This window comes from Podarcis filfolensis, assembly GCF_964270895.1.
Source record: "Podarcis filfolensis genome assembly, chromosome: 16".
Lineage (NCBI taxonomy): Eukaryota > Metazoa > Chordata > Lepidosauria > Squamata > Lacertidae > Podarcis > Podarcis filfolensis.
The window spans coordinates 17,247,096-17,264,784 of record NC_139620.1 but is presented as its reverse complement, the minus strand read 5'-3'; the positions used below and the strand labels follow the sequence as shown (position 1 = coordinate 17,264,784).

At 45.5% G+C, this 17,689-nt stretch overlaps 1 protein-coding gene across 7 annotated transcripts in view; it reads left to right on the top strand.

The window, feature by feature from the left end:
- MEF2D (myocyte enhancer factor 2D) overlaps positions 1-17,689 on the top strand; it is a 147,627-nt gene that overhangs the window by 92,099 nt on the left and 37,839 nt on the right. For all 7 annotated transcript variants that reach the window (XM_083590311.1, XM_083590309.1, XM_083590313.1 and 4 more), the window contains one exon: positions 14,061-14,264. In XM_083590311.1, the coding sequence (XP_083446437.1) occupies positions 14,061-14,264 (204 nt within the window). The remainder of the gene's footprint in view (positions 1-14,060; positions 14,265-17,689) is intronic.

Sequence of the window (17,689 nt, the reverse complement as noted above, 5' to 3'; positions counted from 1 at the left end):
TTAGGAGTTCCACACAGCCAACTGGAGACCCCCTCTTCTTTCTCCAATCTTCAAGAGGGAGTGCGCGGTTGCTTGTGGTCTGAACAGGTGAAGGGGTTGTGTGCCAGCTGCCTTTTGACAGCTGAAGAAATGAAACTGGAGGAAGCCTGTGGTTTAATGGGGGAAGGGAGAGATGAACCCTAAGAGGGGCGGTGGGGGCTGCAGAATAGAAAAGAACCATAATTACCTCTGTGCCAAGAAACCTCGCAAACAATGGCAGCATACGGAGTTTGGAAGCCTGACAAGCTCGGTGTTTCCATAGCATCCTGGCAGTGAAGAGGCTGAGTTGTGAATCAGGAGGTCCCTACTTCAAATCTTGCCTCTGCCAGGAACTCGCATGGAGGGTGGCTTTGTTAAGCTGTTCTCCCTCGGCGCTCCCCTGCCCACAATCTGGGAGACTGATACTCCCCTACTTCATGGGGTTGTTAGGATTTCAGAAATTCATCACTGAATTTTTTATTTATTTTCTATTGCTTCTGACAAGGTTTTAGTCTTCTGGGTGGCCAGCCTGTAGCAATCTTGCTTCAAGTGGGGGGGGGGGAGTAGCCAGTAGTTTTCACATTCCTTTGGAGGAGTCAATGTGTCTCTGCTGTGCTAACATAACATATTTTTTTTTTATTATTAAAATATTTATATACCACTGTATCATAAAAAATATATCACAGCAGTTTACAAAAATATAAAAATATAAAACCAAACAAATAGCAACATAAAAAGTCAAAAAACCAAGTTAAAGGCAAAAAGAAATTTAAAAGGCCATTGTGGGGGATGTACTCTTAAGCACCTGCATAGGCCCGGAGGAATTGAAAACTATTCAGCAGACATTTAAAAGTTGGTTATTCTGGGGAAATTAATAAAATATTATTGAAAAAAAATAAAATAAAAGTTGGTGCCGTGAATCTCTATCGGTTGAGTGTTCCACAGCACTGGGCCAGTGAGATTAAAGGCTCATTGTTGTCAAATGAGCCCCACCAACACAGGAAGAGCCTGTTGGATCAGGCCAATGTCTCTTCTAGTTCTCACAGTGGCCGACCAGGTGCCTGCGGGAAACCCGCAAGCAGGACCAGAGCACAAGAGCCATCTCTCCTCCTGTGGTTTCCAGCAAATGGAAGCATTATTGCCTTTGACCGAGGAGGCAGAGCATAGCAATCATGGCTAGTAGCCATTGATATTCTCTTCCATAAGTTTGTCCAATCCTTTCTCAAAGCCATCCAAGTCTGTGACTATCACTGCTTCCTGTGGGAGCAAGTTCCATAATTTAACTGTGCACTGCATGAAGAAATACGTTCCTTTATATGTCCTGAATCCTGAGCTGCAGGGAGGGGAGGAGAGAAGTCCTGTATCCATTCCCTTCTGTTCTTGCAGTGATGGAGAGTTTTGAGATATTCCTGGTTGGGATGGTTTTTTCAGGGTTTATCTGTGCAAATGTGTGCACATGAACCCTACAGAAGAAGGCGGGAATGAACTGAAAGAAAAGAAGGTTGTGTTGAAAAGCTCCTAAGTGGTGCTCAGGGCAAATATGAGGAAGGGAGAACAAAATTGATTTTTTTTTAATTAAATTTATTCAAATAAACAGCACAGTACCATGTGTGTATGAAATATTGATACAAATACTGTATGAAATATTGATAGAAATACATAGATGTATAAATTGCATGAATAAATACACAATCATTAAATATTGATAGAAATGAAAAGCTGTTGGGTTGTATCCAGCTCAGACAGACTCAGAGGTGACCTATTGAAATCAATGGACTTGAGTTATTCGTGATTGACTTAAGTCCATTTGATGTCAACAGACCTGCTCTGAACACTCCCCATTATTTACAACAAGGATAAACTTCTCTATTGAGCAGTATCTAAATTATTTCTAAAATATCAAAGGGTTTTGGGGCACCTTTAAAAAAGGCTAGAAAATTTTATTGTGGCCAAAGCCAGCCTTCACCAACTTGGCACCCTCCAGATATTTTGGACTACAACTCCTATCATCTGGGGCTGGAAAGGACTTGTAGTCCAAAATATCTGGAGGTCACCAGGTTGGCTAAGGCTGGCATAAGATGTTATAGATTAGAGTGGACTAGTGCCTTAATAAAATCTTACATATGGCGCAATATCCTTTGCAGCAACAAACCAAACAGTACGCTGCCTCTTTAGAATGTATAGAAGTCTGGGTGTAGTCTTCAGAACAACAATAAATGGAAGTCAGTCATTCTTAACCTTTTTATTTGTTTTTGTCTTCAGTCTCTCAGCTGTATAAATGCTGTTTCCCCCCATCTTAGCCAACCACTCTCAGTTTAAGTAGGGCTGGAGAGAGACCCATCTACTTCCAAGCCACCAGAGTAGTTTTAACAGGCAATCTCTCATCACAGGGAGCTCTGGGCATTGTGGCTCTGAGAGGGGAATAAGGGGTCTCAGCTCCTTTGACAAACTACAACTCCCAGGATTCTTTGGGGGATGTCACAACTGTTTAAAATGGTATGATACTGCTTTAAATGTGTAGTGCGAATGGGGCCTAACTCAGCAGCTGCTTTGTACGAAAGGGTTGGCTGGGCCCCCATGAGTGAAAGAGAACACTACCATTTTGCCTTAAGGATAATGCTGCCAAGACATGTGCAGATCTACAGATAGCAACTCGGATTGATCATGGAGAGAAACCAGAACACAGGGCCAGTTGGAGCCTATGGAGAAGATAGCCGATTTTGCATGCAGATAAGACACTGAGCAATGGAGGATCGCCATCTCTCGTTTTTAAAATATTTCTCTCACACTGGTCTAAGTACTTCTCCAAAAGGAGATGTGAGTTTTCGTTTTTTAGCAAAAGGTCTTCAGAGCAATGCAGAGTACGTCCAGGTCCTCTCTGTTGGAGGGGGTGGGGACAGACTGACGGAGAGAGTGCCTCTGAGCATGTATAAAGTGCTCCTTCTACAGGGTTGATCTTACCATTAGGCAGTGAGGTGCTTTTTTTGTGAGGAGGGGGTAAAATAATTTTTATGTCATTTTATAACGTATATAAAACAGAGAGAGCAGTTACAACAGCAGGTGGAAATTAAAAGATGAAAAACAAAACTATAAAATAGTCACATAGAATACGCACATGGGTTAAAAATAACAAAGTCCAAGTAAAGAATATCAGCGTTATCTGATCATCAAGTATAGTTCCAGATTTGCCAAGCTTGTGACGAGGGTTGCATTGAAAATGATGGTTCCATTGTATATATGACAGTGAGGCCATGAAAGGGCAGCAAATTGTTGTTTATGTAATTTATTGCATTTTTACTCCTGGGGAGAGGCACTTGTGGGATTTTCTGCCCCGAGTGCCAAGATATATTGGCCAGCCTTGAGTATTACGCACCTTGGCTTGGCAGGGGCGGGGAGACGGTACACAGGGGATGTTTGGTTGGGGGCACCAAATGTCTTGCTCTAGTCCTGCCCCTGCCTGAAGGAGCAGCAACTGTTAGCCAAGATAAATGAATAGTACTTCCATGTACTGAAGAAGAATATCCTCAATACTAGACATGGAGGTAAGCAGAGAAATGGCATTCAGAGGTGCTGCCTGGACTAGATACAACCTCACCAAGGACTGAACAGATTTTAGGCAGGGAGGTCTCTCTCCATGGCAGTTTGCTACCTTTAAGTGGAACATCCAGATTTAGGACCAGTGTACCTCCAGATGTCAGGGACAAACACAAGGGATTCTCACTTCCCTGTCCTCCTGGGAGTACCTGTATGGAGTGGGTTGCTAGAAAAGATGGACCTGACCCAACATAACAAGAGGCCTTGTACAGAGACAGGCCATTGGTCCATCTAGCTCAGTATTGTTTACACTGATTGGCAGTGTCTCTCCAGGGTTTCAGACAGAAGAGTCTTTCCCAGCCTCACTTGGACATGGCAAGGATTGAACCTGGGACCTGGTGCATGCAAAGCACATGCTCTAATACTGAGCTACAGCTCTTCTCCAGAGGCTGCTCTTATTAAGGGTTCAATGTTTTGCATTAACCAAACACTTAAAGAGAGGATTGCCCAAGCAGTTAATTTTTATTTTCGATTCTTTTTTGCGAGTAACTGCTAGGAAAGATGGGCTGGTAACATTCTAGCAGTTTGGCGTCTCTGAAGGGGGCAGCTTATAGATGGACAGGAAAGGTCCAGAAGGGAGAGACAGTAAAAGGCAGGCAAGAGAGATTTGATGTGCAGCATTAACTAGTCTGCAGCAAAGCCTTCAGATGTTTTGGGCTACAACTCCCATTGCCCGCAGCTTAAAGGGAGTTGTTGTCCAAAACATCTGGAGGGACATTAGGTTATATAAGAGCACAAGAAGAGCCAGTTGGGTCAGGCCAATGACCTATCTAGTCCAGCACCCTGTTCTCACGGTGGCCACCAAGATGATGCCCGTGGGAGACCCCAAGCAGGACCCCAGCACAACAGCCCTATCCTATCCCATGTGTTTTCCAGTAACTGGTATTCAGAAGCATTTCTGCCTCCTGCTGTGGACGCAGAGCATAGCCATTGTGGCTGGTAGCTACTGACAGCCTCCATGAGTCAGGCTCTTCTGATGTCGGATGAGATAAGCAAGAGAGATATAAGCAAGGCTGGTGAAGTGGTGAGTGTCACTCTGGTGCCCTTTGGACTGAGAAGCACCTCACCTCCACCCCCTGGTTCTCTGTGGAACCACTTGGCAACTACAGTGGAACCACTTTATCCCCCTCTCTTGCCAGGGAGCCAGATGGGCAAACAGCAAGAGGCCGCTCGGCTTAACGGGCAGCCTACAGTCTGCAGCCGAAACCTCCTTCATAACGCCGCCTGCCTAAGCAGCCTCGCCTGTCTGTGGGCACAGGCTGGCGAAAGAGGAGGAGGAGGTCAGAGCCGGCCGCTGACCCCTGCCTTGATTCTGAAATGAAGTGATTCGCTTGACGCGGAGCAGGCCAGAGACCCTGGCAACGTGACTGCTGCTGGCTCTGAGGCAGCGAGCCCAGAAGACAAAGTATGGGGCGGCTTAGCCACCTCACGTGGCGGGGAACAGCTGTGTCGTGTGCCATCTTTGCGCTCTGAAGGGGTGAGGCGATTAGAGCCCAATCTTGTTAGGAGAGAGAGAAAGGGAGGGAGGTGGGGCCTGGGCTGCTTCTGGCAGAATGCAGAAAGAGAGGCATTCGCAGACCTGGGCCCTGCTTTCCTAGCTTGCCCCCCTCCCTTGCAAAAACAAACAAAAACAAAAACCAGCCTGTTATTTTTGCCTGTGGGATTGTGGTGAACCTCCTAAGGGCTTGGCCTCTTTTGCAAAGCTGCTTCATGCTCCAGCTTTAATAGCATCTCTGAAAAACAATGTACACCACCTTGAGCTCCTTGGAGAAAATGGGGTATCCAGTATTAGAAACTCAGATATTTAAGCTAGACGACAAATGGCTCCTTAAACCAGGGTTACTTACAGTCAGCAAAATGGGATGCCATTTTTGCATCAGACAGCTTGAAAGTCACGTTTTTCAATACGACTTTTGACTTCCTGAAATTCATTCTGATTGTGCAGATCAAATGTAACGGGTAGAATTCTACAGGATATGTTGCCAGTGTGTGAAAACAGGCAAGACCCAAGGATCCCCAGGCATGCACCTCCATATGGCAGAGATGTCAGGCACTGTCTTGGCGCCCGGGTGTCTTCTCTAGGTCGCAAGCAGCCGATAGCCAGTTGCAAAATGTGTCAGGCGAATTTCAAATGCTGGGTATACTGTACCTGTAATAAATAAAATAAGAGGATCCAGGCTGGTGGACCAGACAAAAGACCCATCTAGCCCAGCATCTGGTTCTTGCAAAGGTCAACCAAGGTGTCCTAGTAGGAAGCCAGCAAGCAGGACATGAGTGCAATTGTGCTGTCCTCAGCTGCAGGCCCCAGCAGATTGTATTCAGAAGCAGACCACCTGCAATAATGGAGGGAGAACATAGCCATTGTGACTAGTAGCCATTGGTAGCCTTAGTAAAGAGGTAAAGGGACCCCTGACCATTAGGTCCAGTCGTGACCGACTCTGGGATTGCGGTGCTCATCTCGCTTTTTTGGCCGAGGGAGCCGGCATACAGTTTCTGGGTCATGTGGCCAGCATGACTAAGCCGCTTCTGGCAAACCAGAGCAGCGCACAGAAACACCGTTTACCTTCCCGCTGGAGCGGTACCTATTTATCTACTTGCACTTTGACGTGCTTTCAAACTGCTAGGTTGACAGGAGCAGGGACCAAGCAACAGGAGCTCACCCCGTCGCGGGGATTCGAACTGCCGACCTTCCAATCGGCAAGTCCTAGGCTCTGTGGTTTAACCCACAGCACCACCCGCGTCCCCATTGGTAGCCTTATCCTCCATTAATTTCCTCTGGGAATCCCTCCAAGTTGGTGGTCATTGCTGCCTCTTGTGGCAGTGAATCCCAGGGTTTAACTACAGGCTCCATGAAGGACTTCTGTTGTCTGTCCAGAATATTTGGATACACAACGGCTTTAGAGCACTGCACTGGATTCTAGTACTATGTGAGAGTGAGGAAACCTCTTCTTCCACTCCATATCTAATTCTATACACCTCTGCTATATCCCCCCTTCAACCCACTTTTTTTTCTGTAGCAGGGTTTTGTTTTGTTTTAAATATTCCCCCCCCCGTTGTATAATGTATATAAAACAGAGAGAACAGTAGCAACAATAGATGAAAATTAAAAGACGAAAAGCAAAACTTTAAAATAGGCACTTAAAAATAAGTACAGTTACAGATGGTTTAAAGTAACAAAAAAAAAATCTAAGTCATAGAAGAAAGAAGAAAGAATAAATGTCTTCACAAAAAGAAAGAGCATTTGATTATCAAGTACAGATTTGCCAGACTTGTGACAAAGGTTGTCCCGCTTTATACGTAGTAAAGGAATGCCAAATCGTATGAAAGGTTTCTGGAGGTTCTCATCCTTGTCAAAATCTCAAATTATGTGCCATTTTTTCCATTATAGCTGTATTCCAGAGTGAGTGGTACCAAAAAGTTCAGTGTAAGATTTTTTGGCTGTTTCCCATTGAGTTGCAATTACTATTCGAGCTGCCACGGTCATATACAAGACCAATTCTTTGGACAAGATGTCTACAACAGCATTGGCAAGCCGGAATTAATTCCTTGGACCTTTTGGTTGTTTTCTCTGCTTCTCCCTTTGCTTCTCCTATCCCTTCGCCCCACCTTGACACACAGGCAGAGAGCCTGGTAAGGAGTGAATCCTCTGAGGCGTCTCAGGTTTCAGCTTGCCTGCCCTCTGCAGTGGCGTGTTCAGGGGCATCCTGTCATGGATCAAGTGGCTTCAGCAGGAGAGAAGGGCAGCCAAGCCTGTCTCCATTTGTCAGGAGCCAAAGCGGGAGGCAGGATCCGTCCAGCTGAGAACTGGTGGGGAAGTGACATTGCCAAAGGACAGCGCTGGGAAGGGTGCCCCCCCCCCTCTGCATGTGATGGGCAATAAGGAAAAATTCACAGGCAGGGTTAGAGAAGCGTCTGGGACGGGGCTTTAATCTGACTGTTTAACCCAGGGGTCAGCAAACTTTTTTAGCAGGGGGCTGGTCCACTGTCCCTCAGACCTTGTGGGGGGGCAGACTATATTTTTTGGGGCAAATGAACATATTCCTATGCCCCACAAATAACCCAGAAATGCAATTTAAATAAAAGGAGACTCATGTAAAAACACGCTGATTCCTGGACCGTCCACAGGCTGGATTTAGAAGGCGATTGGGTCGGATCCAGCGCCCAGGCCTTAGTTTGCCTACTCATGGTTTAAGCACTTTCAGGGGGAGTGGGAGGCTCTGGGTGGGTCTTGCAAGGCACTCTGGGGATTCACCAGGACAGCTTCTTGCCAGTTCCGCCCAGAATGCTTCTGGACATGGGATCAGGTGACCTGAGACAACCAGTCTTATTCTGCTGCTTGGATGAACAAATCTTATCAATTTCAGTTTCTCTCATTTTTCCATTTCCAAAATCAACTTCCTTTTTTTTTTTAAGCCCTCAGCATTTTTGTGTGCATTTCACCTAATATAAACATTTGCGCATGCAATTTTGCCTAAAATGCACATTTTATGCAAGTAAATCCCACTATTATAATGTCTGTCAGTCTAACCTACCGCACGTTGTTGTTGTTGTGAATATAAGAAGAGCCTGCTGTGTGTCCACCTCAAAGGTCCTGCAGGTGCAAAGAGCATTAGAGGTGGTTTGTCTATAACTGTCACAGTACTGCCACAAGCACAAATAATCAAGAATGCACAATTAAAAGATTTTGGGGGACAGGGGTGCCCAGTGTTTTCAGTCATTGTATTGGATAAAGTTATTAAAACTGAGCTGTATGTACTTTCACCTGCAAGCTGGGGATTAGACATAAGAATGTCTCTTCTCCTGCCCTCGCCCCCAAAGAAACCCTCAAACCAAAACCTTCTCTTCATGGTGCAAACTAGCATATATGGGGAAAGTGTTCATCTGAGCCTTCTTCCTTGATAGTCCATGTTAGTGGTTCCCAAACCTTTTGGCGCCTGCTCCTCCTCCACTCATCCCCAGTGCCTCCTACCTTACCCTATTAAAAACATTATCCAGTATAACGGCTTTCATGGTCCCCTAAGGAAGATAACACTGCAATAAAATTCAAAACAGTAACAATGCATTGCACATTTATTCAAAATCCAATTAAAACTATTTAGTTTAATTAATTCAGCACAATTGACAAACTTGAGCCAGTGACACCAGCTCTTTAAAGTCTCTTAGCACCCCCTTAGGGAATCCCAGCCCCAGCCCCCCCCAATGGTACTGCCCAGTTTGGGAGACTCTGGTCTTTGTGAGAAGAGGAGCCTGTATGTCTGTGAGCATACCATCTCCGTCGCCTCCCATCCTGAAGTGGGACTGCCTGGCTTTAACACTTGATTTGCTGCTGGTTTGGTTTCAGCCTCTGCAATGTGGAGCAGGAGACTGGCCCACCTGCTTTCTCTGGTTGCTCGTGTGTGCCGTATCTTTCACTTTTCCCCTATCAACCAAATTCTTTGAGATCCTCAGCAGGCAGATGCTACGAAAACACACAGGCTGTTCTCACTATTGGAAGCCACGTAGCCTGGAATCAAAGGGAAAATAAATTTCACCCGAGTCCCCAGCTGAGCTTCCATCTGTCTCCTCCTCAGCACTACAGAATCTCTCCCCTCCTCTCTTCCTCCCCTTCCCCCACTCTGCAGACTCCATTGCCTTGGAGTTCACAGAAATACCAGGGCCTCTCTTTTATACTCCGAAAGCAGCATCTACATGCAGCAGACAGCTGGGCCCATAGGACTGGAAGAAATGTCATGCATACTGCCTTTTGGGGGTGGGTGCTTGGGTGTCCGGACTCAAGCAGCCCTGGCTGCCCCAATGAATCCCAAATTCATCCCTGCAGCAAGTTATGGTGCTGGTTTTCCACAGTCATCTATTTGACCACTGCGAGATTAGATGGGCCATCAACCTGATCCAACAAACTCTTCTTACGTTCCAGACATTCAGGATGTGAATGCAGCAAGGCTACTTGAGGAGGAGTCATGAGGAGTAAAGCAAGGCTGTGCTCTTGCTCTCTTTTTAACTTTTATATTGATGATTTGACACCATATTTAGCCAATGCAATCTCCCCTTCTCCAGTAATTAGAAACAGAAATATTTCAACCTTTATGTATGCAGATGATTTAGTGCTTCTCTTTCTTTCCTGATTGGGCCTCAAAAATCTCTTAGAAGTGTTCAGCACATACTGTAAACAGGAAAGCCTATCTATATATTACTCTAAGACTAAGATTGTGAATTTTGGCAGACCCAGTCCTAGGTGTATATGGTACTTGGATCATCAGGCTATTGAACAAACTCACTCATTTACCAGTAGATACTTGGGTGTACTTTTTAATGCAGAGCTTTCCAAACTTTCCTGTTGGTGACACACTTTTAAACATGCATCATTTTGCAACACAGTAATTCAATTTTACTAGCAAACGTGGTTAAACTAACCCTTTCCAGCCCTTGGAGGAGCACAGGGAGCATTCGCACGACACACATACGTCAGCCGACACACTAATGTGTCGCAACACACAGTTTGGAGGCAGTCAAAGTCAAAGCATAGAAAACCATAGGGGCATTGATGAAGTTCTGTTACAGTAGGGGAGGGCAGCAGGTTGAACCTGCCCTAAAAATATTTGGTAGCAGAGTGCTTTTCCAAAAGCTAGTATATGTTGTCGAAATCCGGGGCTCTGATTCAAATTCCATTCAGATTTTAGAAACTGCAGAATACTTTTTTTCAGAAGCTATCCTCTCTACCATCAAGAATTTCAGTAGCTCTTCTTTGTACAGAATCCAGGTGGCCAACAACTGAGACAAGAGTGGGCTGTGCTCAATTAAAGTATACAGTATTTTAAAAATTGCTATGATGCCTATTGAGCATTTTCCTGCTCTGTGCTATATGGAATTGGATGAAAACCAACTCTGGAAAGCAGCTTGTCAAGATGTTTTAGCCTATTATTATTTTCCAGAAATGAGTTCTGCTTTGACCTTGAATAAGTGTCAACTAAGGGATTGGCTCTTCTATATAGAATCCAGAAAGGACCTGCAACTAATTAAAAATACCAGATTTCCCCCTTTGAATCCACTCTTGAGAACAGAGTATTTTAGAGCTAGTTATCTGACCTAACTCTCACCAGCTTCCTTAAGAAACGCCTTTATTGAGCTGCGTTTCCAGGTGACGGTTTGGTTTCTTTTGAGTGACAATCATAGTTTTGTAACACAGAGTGGCCCTCCATGCACTGGCTGCAAAAATCAATCAATCAATCAATCAGGAAAAATGAGTTAGATAAAATCACTATAAATTTTTGTGGTGATTTGGAGGTTTAATTTGAAATCGAGCTAGATTTGAGTTTGTTGGTGTCTCTGGTAACCTCTCACATCATGGAAGTTGGCTCATATTATGGATGTATTTTTTATTGGTATTGTTGCTGGTTTGTTGTGCAAGGCCTTTGGCTAGAACGATAAACTTTGATTGGTTGATACTTGAGTAGGGTTTGAAGATGGGGGTGGAAAGACTTCCTGTGATGGGGGGGCATTTGCAATCCAGATTTTTACTCTCAAGGTGTCTGTGTAGGCCTTAACATTGCATTACCTTAAAAACACACACACACACACACACACACAAAGATTTTGGCACAGGAGCATGCATGCCCCCAGTGTCATGGCTGTGTATGAGTAATTCTCCTGCTGATTAGTATGTTTGTGTGTTGCCTTTGGATTGGCTTTCCCCAACCTGGTGAGCTTCAGATGCTTTGCACTACCACTCCCAGACAGCACAGCTGTATGATGGTGCAGATGTGGGGAGCATGATTCTGCTGGCTGGGGCTAATGTGAGTGCTGATCCAAAATGTCTAAGGGCAGCAGTTTGGGGGAGGCTTTTCTAGAGACTGAAGTTGCCACCTCTTTTTTTTGTAGTTCTGTTTTCAACAGCTGCATACCAGGCAGGGATTCAACTGGCATAGATTTCCCAGGCTTGAAAGCTCAGTGGTGGGTAAATCTCCATATGTACTTCTGACTATCAGGGCAGCTGCTCCAAAGCATTATGGCCCCTCAGAGAAAGGCAGTGTGGCAATGTAGGGGGCACCCTCAGGGGCTAGTGTCCTTTGGAACTCCCTGCCTATTGACACCAGACAGGTGTCTTCACTGTACTCTTTTTGGCACCTGCTAAAAACATGTAGCCCACCCAAATATGTGGAATGTTGACAGCTGTTCAAATCTGGTTTTAATTATTTTTCAGAATAGCTATTTTAAAAATAATTTTACTGGTTTATTCTTTTTGTAAACCACACTGAGTGTCCCCCACCTTATAATCAGGCAGTGTATAGATTTTATGAAATTAAATAAGTCGTGTCCCAGTTACAGGAAATGTAAGCGTTCTTTAAAGAACTCCCCAATGAGGGCAGGGTTGCAAGTACAGCGAAGTCTGAACAAACCAACATCTAAAGTTGAAAATCAGTCTAGGTCCAAGCAGGGAGTTAAGGTAAAGTACAGCCTAGCAAGACGGAGGAATTAGAATTGGGAACTAGGCGCCAGAGAACAAGAAGCCAAAGAGACCTGTGTTGCTTCCAGCATCTGGACGCCTCAGGAGGGAGGCCTTATTTACTCTGGCATCCTAAACCGGACCCTTATCACAGTTGCTGATAATGAAGGAGTATCAGGGATTAGTTGCTTGTGGATGGCCCCTTGCTTGCGAGTACACCAACAACTTGGGTCTTTATTTTATTTATTATTGCATTGATATCTAACCTTTTCTCCAAAGAGCTCAAACTTAGCCCCCTCACCATTTTATCCTCAGAACAACCCCTCAGGTAGGCTAGGTTGAGAGGCAGTGACTGGCCCAAAGCCACCCAGTGGGCTTCATGGCTGAGTGGCGATTTGAGCGCTGGACTCCTAGTACTAGTCCAGCAATCTACCCACAACTCCATCCATACTGGCATACAGTGTCATGGCTCTTTGGCCTGGACCCGAAATTTTTGGTGCTCTCAAGGACTGGAAGACAGGCAGGCCATTCCACCTCCCCCTGCTGATCACTTCCTGCTGGAGCTCGTCCACAATGACCTTGCCTTCCAGGTCCCATATCCCATGGTACCACCCTCAGCATTGGATTCAGGATCATTGGTCAGTGGGATATCTGGGTCGTCTCCTTTGGACTCCCTGCCTGGGACAAAGTCAGGTGTGACAGTCCTTTTCATTGTTGTGGCAGCAGGAAAACGAAACAAAACAGGGAGCCTTGATGGGGCTTCCCAAATGCAATTTCTAGGCTTTATTGAAGGGAGATTCATTTGCATAAAGCTTTAGCAATGTACTTTAGTCAAACACCTTTGAAATAATCCTGATACGACTACATGTACAGTATGTGCATTGATAAAGATCACACTGAAACAATCTTGATGCAGCCGGCCTACCACATATAAAAAGATTGCTTCCCCCGCCCTTTTCGTAGTGTTCTTCAGTGCGTTGTTAATGTGGAGATGAAAAGACTTGAAAGAATTCAAAGCTGCAGCAAGCTGCCCACGCACCACACCTCAAGAAATATCGGTCTGAAATATAGGTATGAAACAGAGAATTCCTAATGCATCAGTTCCGCTTCCGAATCACCTAGGGTGTAAGTGGGGAATATTGCATACGTCTTCCTGATTACAATGCTAGTGTTTTCTAATGTTAGTTTTGCACAGTTGTACCTGCTGTTTGATGGAACTGTGGCTGTTTGACCGATATACCAGCATGTCACGCTAAATTTCATTCACACCATTGGGCGTGAAGTGACACAAGAACCAACATCAGTGGACAATGTCACTGCTCCCCCACCCCTTCTGCACATGCCTGATTCTGTTCCCCCATGAAAACAACACAACAGAAATATATATGCTGGTATACTTCACTCCTGCTATTTTCTAGGTCAGGGGGACTGCAAATGGACATTTTCTAGAATCACATGACACTGAAATGAGCACTAAACATGAACTATATTCTGGAAGCGGCTTTTGCACTGTAGGAAAGCTCAAATACAATCTGGAAATTAGCAGATATGGAAATATCAGGGAATTGGAATAAACTGCTGTGTGAATGTTGTGTACCAGTGTGGTGTAGTGGTTAGAGTGTTGGGTAGGATCTGGAAGACAAGGGTTCAAATCCCCACTCAGCCATGAAGTGCACCCAAGGGTGACCTTGGGCCAGTCACTGCCTCTCAGCCTCACCTACCTCACAGGGTTGTTGTGGGGATTAAATAAGGAGTGGGAGAGCCATGTACTCCACCTTGACCTTCTTGGAGAAGAGGTGGGATAAAAATGCAAATAATAGTAATAATACATAAGTGCAGCCCTGGGTTTGTTTTTGACACCAAAACCAGAAATTTGGCTGAGAGAAATTGTGGAAGTATCTCTATGGCTTCCCCCACCCCACCTCAAATAATTTGTGATATCTGCCATTCAGTTATGTTGCTGTCTCCTGATTTGACCCTCTTTGCTTTCTTGACTTGCTTCCCACAGGTGACATTCACCAAGCGGAAGTTTGGGCTGATGAAGAAGGCCTATGAACTGAGCGTCCTCTGCGACTGCGAGATTGCCCTGATCATCTTCAACCACTCAAACAAGCTGTTCCAGTATGCCAGCACCGACATGGACAAGGTCCTCCTCAAATACACAGAGTATAACGAACCTCACGAGAGCCGGACCAACGCGGATATCATTGAGGTACGATGTGCTGCCCGCAACCTGTGGGTTCCTAGCCTTGTTGAGCTAGCAAAGCATTTGCCAGTGCAATACCCCAATCTGTTGGGATGGTCTGTCTTTGCTGTTGACAGCTCAGTGTTCTAGCTTTAGGTGGTGTGGTGCCTTCCAGGTGTTTTGGGCAGTTGGAATCCAAAATGGACACACTTGGAAGGACTGGTGGGAGTTGCGTACCAAAATGGCCCTACTGGCTGGGGGCTGATGGGAGTCTAACAACATCTGGAGGGCACCAGGCTGGGAATGTATCTCATTAGTAAGATCTCAAAGCAGCTGGCACTACCAAGGCACAAAAGATGAAGACAATATAGGAAACCCCAAATTTACAGGGGGGTAACATTCCAAGGCATCACACACATCAGTGAAATTATGTACATTCGAAACACCCTCTAAACAGTTGGAAACGATTGAAAAACCCTTTAGAAAACCAGCAGCACTTACCAGATGCCAAAGTCTGCCAAACTCCCACCACCTCCTTACTCAAATTTAAAACTCTCCACAGGCCTCAACCGTTGGTGCAAGGGTTGGTGCAACATGTACAGACCATGTTGTTTTATGGATAATATCTGGTTCCTATGGATAAAGGAAGGGGAAAGCTGTAGCATCTCAGACAAGTGATGTAGGCTGAGCACTTGCTTTGTACACAGAAGATCCCAGTTCAATCCCCAGTATCTCCAGGAAGGACTGGTAGCAAAACTATACAGTGCTACCTTAGTTTAAGAACAGCTTAGTTTATGAACAACTTGGATTAAGAACGCTGCAAACCCGGAAGTAGGTGTTTTGGTTTGTGAACTTTGCCTTGGAAGCAGAACATGTTTTGCGTCCTGTTGAGGGTAAATTGAGTCCCCCGCTGCTATGGGAAAGCACACCTTGGTTTAAGAACGTTTTGGTTTAAGAACGGACTTCCGGAACGGATTAAGTTCGTGAACCAAGGTACCACTGTACTTGAAACACAAGGGTCTGACTAAGGCCACATTAACACCATACATTTTAGGCAGTATAATACCAGTTTAAACAGTCATGGCTTCCCCCAGTGAATTATGGGAGCTGTAGTTTGTTAAGGGAGCTGAGAGTTGTTAGCAGACCTCTATCGCCCTCATAGAGCTACAATTTCCAGAGTGGTGGAACAATCTCTCTTTCTTCATAAAGAAGTCTGGGAATTGTAGCTTTGTGAGGGGAATAGGGGCCTCCTAACAGCTCTTTAATAAATTGCAGCTCCCAGGATTCTTTGGGGGAAGCCATGACTGATTAAAGTGGTATCACAGATCTTTTAAAGTACATTGTGAATGTGACCTAAGTATAAGGCAGCTTCCTGTGTTCCTGTGTCTGGGGCAGAAACACTTCCAGGGTGATTGCGGCAGTAGGCCAGAGGTAAAATGTGAGTCTGAAGTGAGGGCACCCTGCGGCAGAGACTGGCGGGGTCTTAGTCCTCAGCCTCCCAGGTGGCCGCCTGCCTGCCCCCTTCCTGCTGCTTCTCCCCCTCTTTTTTCTCTAGCGAATTTGCAAGCACAAAAGGTTTCGTTCCTGCCTGCGCTACGTTCCAGAGAGTGGGACAGAGCTGAGATTGGAGCAGTTGTTTTGTCACCTTTCAATGAAAAACTGTGTGTGGGCAGCTCCCTTTTATGCTTGGCAAGATTTAGACAAATGAACGGTTTGGCTGGGTAATTATTGACATTACAAGTGAGCAGAAATTAAGGCACGCAAAACCTTTAGTCATTCAATTTATCTGCTCGAGACGGCATGGAATAGGACAGCGGTGGAGAGTGTGTATGTGGGGGGGGGGGCGGGAGTAGACATTCCAGGGAGGGTCACCTTTTGGGGGCGCAAGGTGCACATTTCTTACCCGGTTTGCGCATATTTTTGCAGTAAATACATTGTTTGTAATATATGTGTGTGCGTGTGCATTCCTATATCTATATATTGCATTAACATTGATTTGCAGCAGATGGAATATATGAAGACAAAAATAATGGATATCAATTCAAAATGCTGTTTTTTAACTGAAGTTCTTTTGTCATACTTTGTGAACAATGAGGCCTCCTTTTCTGGCAATTGTCCAGGGGTTTTGACAACCTGGGTTTCCTCAGCCCGGATGTCGAACCACTGCACCGTACTGCCTATGCCTTTGTCAGCAGGGAGTGTTGCCCATCCCCTGTAGTCAATTGGATGTCAGCTGGAGTCAGGGTGGATGCCCACTGCCTCGGCAGGTCGGGCTTCTTTAGACCACAGAGTCGGCTGTTCAGTTCCACTGCTAGCCACCTAGGATAGAAGAGATGGGAGGAAGCAAATGATACTTGAATGTCCCAGAGCCCAGCCGTTGTGTCTCAGGGTCTGCTTTGCATGGGGAAGATTCCGTGTTTAACCCACAGTGCCTTTGGTTCAAAAGATATTGGTTGGCTGGGCTGGGCTGGGCAAGACCTGAGACGCTCAAAAGCATACATTTTCAGGCTGGATGGACCACAGCTTTGTAGGCCAGGAGCTGGGAACCCCTTTCAGCCTGAGAAAAGCAGTGTGGGCAGTCTTCTGGGAACCACATGGCCCTGGTGGGTGGGACCAGAGGTGAAAGTGGGTGGAGCAATGGAGTATTGATTAATTTATGAATTGCCTTTTACATTTCTGCTTCAAGGCGATTTATAGAGAAATAAAAAATAGTTTTAAAAGTTTTTAAAGCAGAAAAAAACAGCAACTTGAAAATAGGTTTTAAAACAGTTCAATGTGAATGCCTTTCCACCCAGCTGGAAAAGGTTGTTGAAACAAAAAGGCTTTCATTTGCTTCTGGTAAGTATAGTGTGCACCTGCCATATCTCAACAGGAATGCTTTTTCACAGGACAAGGGCAGCTGCACCAAAAGCCCTGCTCCAAGGTGCTGTGTAGTGGGCTTCTGAGATTTTGGATGTGACTCTTCCCTTGGTACAATAGCCATGGAAAAGTTAAGAGGTTTTTGCACACGCATACACCTACCCCTTTTCTTCATTCAAGCAGCTTAGAGGCATTATCACAGCTTATGTGCACATACAAGCCATGCAAAGCATAAAAACATCAGACAAGCCCTGCTGGATCAGGCCAGTGGCCCATCTAGTCCAACACCCTGTTCTCATAGTGGCCAGCCAGATGCCTGTGGGAAACACTGGATCAGGATCCAGTCGCAAGAGCACTGTCCCCTCCTGTGGCTTCCAGCAACTGGTACTTGGAAGCACTATTCCCTCCATCTGTGCACCTAAGGAAGGAGTGGAGCAGGGTTGATGCAGGAACATGGCCTGGTAGAGGACCACATTCAGCCCCCAGGTCTGAGATTCCCAACCTTCGATGTATTCCTTTGCCTGATGGTATTCACTTCTCTTAGTGTACCATACTGAACACATTTGTCTTGGCCCAAAAGCATCACCAGCACC